At 28.0% G+C, this 3,332-nt stretch overlaps 1 protein-coding gene across 1 annotated transcript; it reads left to right on the top strand.

Annotated features, from left to right (window-relative positions):
* Positions 1-677: 677 nt before the first annotated feature.
* Positions 678-2,353, top strand: PVX_101625 (variable surface protein Vir18-like; the record flags this gene model as incomplete). The annotated part of the gene is made up of 2 exons (XM_001614020.1): positions 678-2,105; positions 2,198-2,353. The coding sequence occupies 2 exons, from the start codon at positions 678-680 to the stop codon at positions 2,351-2,353; spliced, it is 1,584 nt and encodes a 527-aa protein (XP_001614070.1).
* Positions 2,354-3,332: the final 979 nt, after the last annotated feature.

The raw sequence follows: 3,332 nt of genomic DNA, 5'->3' as shown, positions 1-3,332 counted from the left end.
ACAGCACAACATCATAAATTCAATAGATATGTATCCACAAAAATTATAATGTAGAAAATTCTTTAATTTTAAACAATTAAAAAGATGATTATATTTTTGCATTACAGAAAAAACACAATTTCTTAAAAATACACCCTTAATAATAAACATTATAAAAGAAATTCGTTTACTGCTATAAATATCAAATGAATATCCAAAATTTTTAAGTTAGGGAAAGGTTAATCCAATATGTTCAGTTAGAGCAATATAAAATATGTACATTTAAAGTCTTGTTATTATTTCACCAACGAGTTTACACATTAATGTATAACAGAAAGTCCATTGAACGCATTTTGAATAAAGACCCCCTTGTATTAGAGTTATGCTAATATATAATTATTACATGAAATTTTATTATCTGAAATAATTCATATATTAATTTTTAAAACATATTATTGATATTGAATGACATATTTATTCATAACATTTATTATTATAATTTTTTATACATAATGAACAAGAATGATCAAAAGCTATAATAGAAAAAAATTAAATCCCATGTTGCTAATTTGTCTACATACACATATATATATAAATTACTTTCGTAATTTATTTATTTAAACCAAGCATAAGGAACGATTACATAATAAAAAATGAGTCAAGGATGGTTTGGAGCACGTAGTAGTTTCATTAATCATATGCAGGGATACCAAAAAATTGAATGTATAAAAAAATATACAAATTATAAAGATGAAATTGAACGCAAAATTGGTGAATTGCTTACTAAAAATGATAGTTATTTTTGTAGAAAATGCCATACAATAAAAACAGATATAACTAAAAAAAATGATGAATTAAAAGACTGTTATAAGATTAAATCAATATCACAACCATTAATTGAAAGTTATGATATAAAGGGTTTTATAGACGAATGTACTGCATATCATCAATGTATTAAAAATCGCTCATCACGCCGTAGTAAACATGATGCTTCAAAACGCGAATCAGAAAAAAAATGTTCAGGAAATCTGCCTTGTGAACAAAAAACAGCAGCAACAGTCTCACACAAAGCTAAAACACCATCGAGATTATCTTCAGAAAGCTCTAGTGCGAGAACCCCACAAAGGCAAAGACAACAAATTCAAACTGAAAATCCTGCAGATAGACGAGAATCAGGTAAACGGAACGCTGTTTTACAGCCACAACAGGTCGTAAAGCGTCCCACTAGTTCTATTGAACCTAAAAGTGAAGTATCTGAATCTGTAACTAATCATCCGTCTTGTGCTCCTGCACAAGTAGAAACCCTTCCAAAACTTTCATCTTCAGCTCCTTCAAAAGATGATAAATTAGGTCCACCTCCAAGTGATAAAGAATCACAAAACATCGCTACTGAGGATTCCGATCCGGGAAATACTTTCCATGTAAAAGATTCACTTGAAAGACCAGTCCATCTTAATTTATCTGGTGGTCAAGATGCAAGTGGTAATACTCAAGTTGAGCCCGTTTCTTCTGGGACGCCTATTGTAAATGAAGCTCATGATGATCAATCCGTCACTAAAGAAACTTCCGTTAGTTCTCCTCTTACTGAAACATCCCTTGTTAGTGGAGAAGGAAGTAATGGAAATCCCATTGTCAGTGCTACTGGTATAGGAGATAAGGAAAAGTTAGCTGCTAATGGTGTACATACTGTTAGAGTGGGTATTAATGGTTCACCTTCTGGAGATTTAACTACTAGTGGTCAAATAGCTAACGATGTGTCTTCTCCTGGTACATCTACGGAAGTAAAAGCTTCTGATTCCAATGATCCTAGTCATTTTTCTACTGGTAGTGAAGCTTCTTCTGGCATGGAAGACAATTATGTCGTTAGTCTAAGTGAAAGTGACCATAATCAAGCTGTAGTTACTGAAGATGTTGGAGAAGAAACTCGTTGTAGTGAAGAAGATGTAAGTCTACCACACAATGGTGCAATTCCTTGTACCGCAACAAAAAATACAGAGATAACTGTTGATAATAATATATTAGCTACACTTAGTAATATATTTGGTGTAATACAAGCCAATAAAGATAATGTCACAAATACTTCAATACCCGTAGGAATTGTTCTGTTATTGGGCCTTCTTTTTAAAGTAAATTAAAATTTATTGCATAAAGAAATTATTCATATTTTTTTTAATTATATATAATGATTAAATTGTAAATTTACCAATTTTTTTTATAGTACACACCTTTGTGGAGTTTTCTTACTAAGAGGAAAAGGAAGAAACAATTGCATATGAACGAAAAGCTACAGAGGGTACTACAGCAACCTTCAAGTGGAAGTGAAACAAGAAGTATCCCATTTTCATATAGTGCTTTCGAGTATTCATCAGAGTGATCATTATTCATATAAAAAAAAATTGATCATTTATGTGTTTCATTAAATAGTAGCTAATACATTTTTTAGTAGTAATTTATTTTTAGTCATTTTATTTCTAAATATTCATGATTCTACAAAATTCACATGGAAAATAGTATTACACTATTGTAATCAGCGTGTGACAATAACAGCACTGCATTATTTTTTATAAGTTTTTAAATCATGTCTATTATTTGAAATGTTGTTTTGATTTTATGCAAAGCACCTCTTTTTCTGGTACATATAAATATAGGTAATTCAATTGGGTATATTTATACATTGTTTCATTTAATATATTTTTTTAACATAAAATTAAAAGAGGATAAACTTTTTTTTAGTGCTTATTTGAATACTATTTTTTGATTCCTTAACTTAAAATTAAAAAAAGATTTTATGATATCCTGAAATATTTGTCTTTACACACATATGAGTTATATTAATTGATGTCGATGTTTTTTAAAAAATTATATAACAAGATGAAATAAACTATTAAACGGATAATAATAAACAATTCTGTTATAATTTAAATAAAAAATACGAGCATTACATTCAATAACAAACTTTTATAAAATCTTTGTAACTTTTTTTAAGCTACTAACAAAGATATATAGAAAAGATATAAACAAAAATTGAAATTATGAAAATGTATAATTAATATTTTAGAAAGAACCGAAATATAATTATAGGACGCTCTATGCCAAGTTATATATAGGAGTAAATTATATCATATTCATAGAGTACTCTTACTAATATGTATTGTATATATATTGCGAATTATTTAAAGACTCTTACGAACAAAAAATCATTAAAATAAACGTTTCTATACATTCTATAAGAGCTAAAAATATGATTATAATACCTCTTCACAATTTGGAAAATGTTAGCATATGTCTTACATAATAAAATATTATTTATAACTGCCTAAAATAATTAATTGTAAATTCGATTGTATAACTAA

Source organism: Plasmodium vivax, chromosome 14, assembly GCF_000002415.2.
Source record: "Plasmodium vivax chromosome 14, whole genome shotgun sequence".
Classification (NCBI taxonomy): Eukaryota; Apicomplexa; class Aconoidasida; order Haemosporida; family Plasmodiidae; genus Plasmodium; species Plasmodium vivax.
The sequence above is the reverse complement of the archived record's forward strand: the minus strand, read 5'-3'. Positions and strand labels throughout refer to the sequence as shown.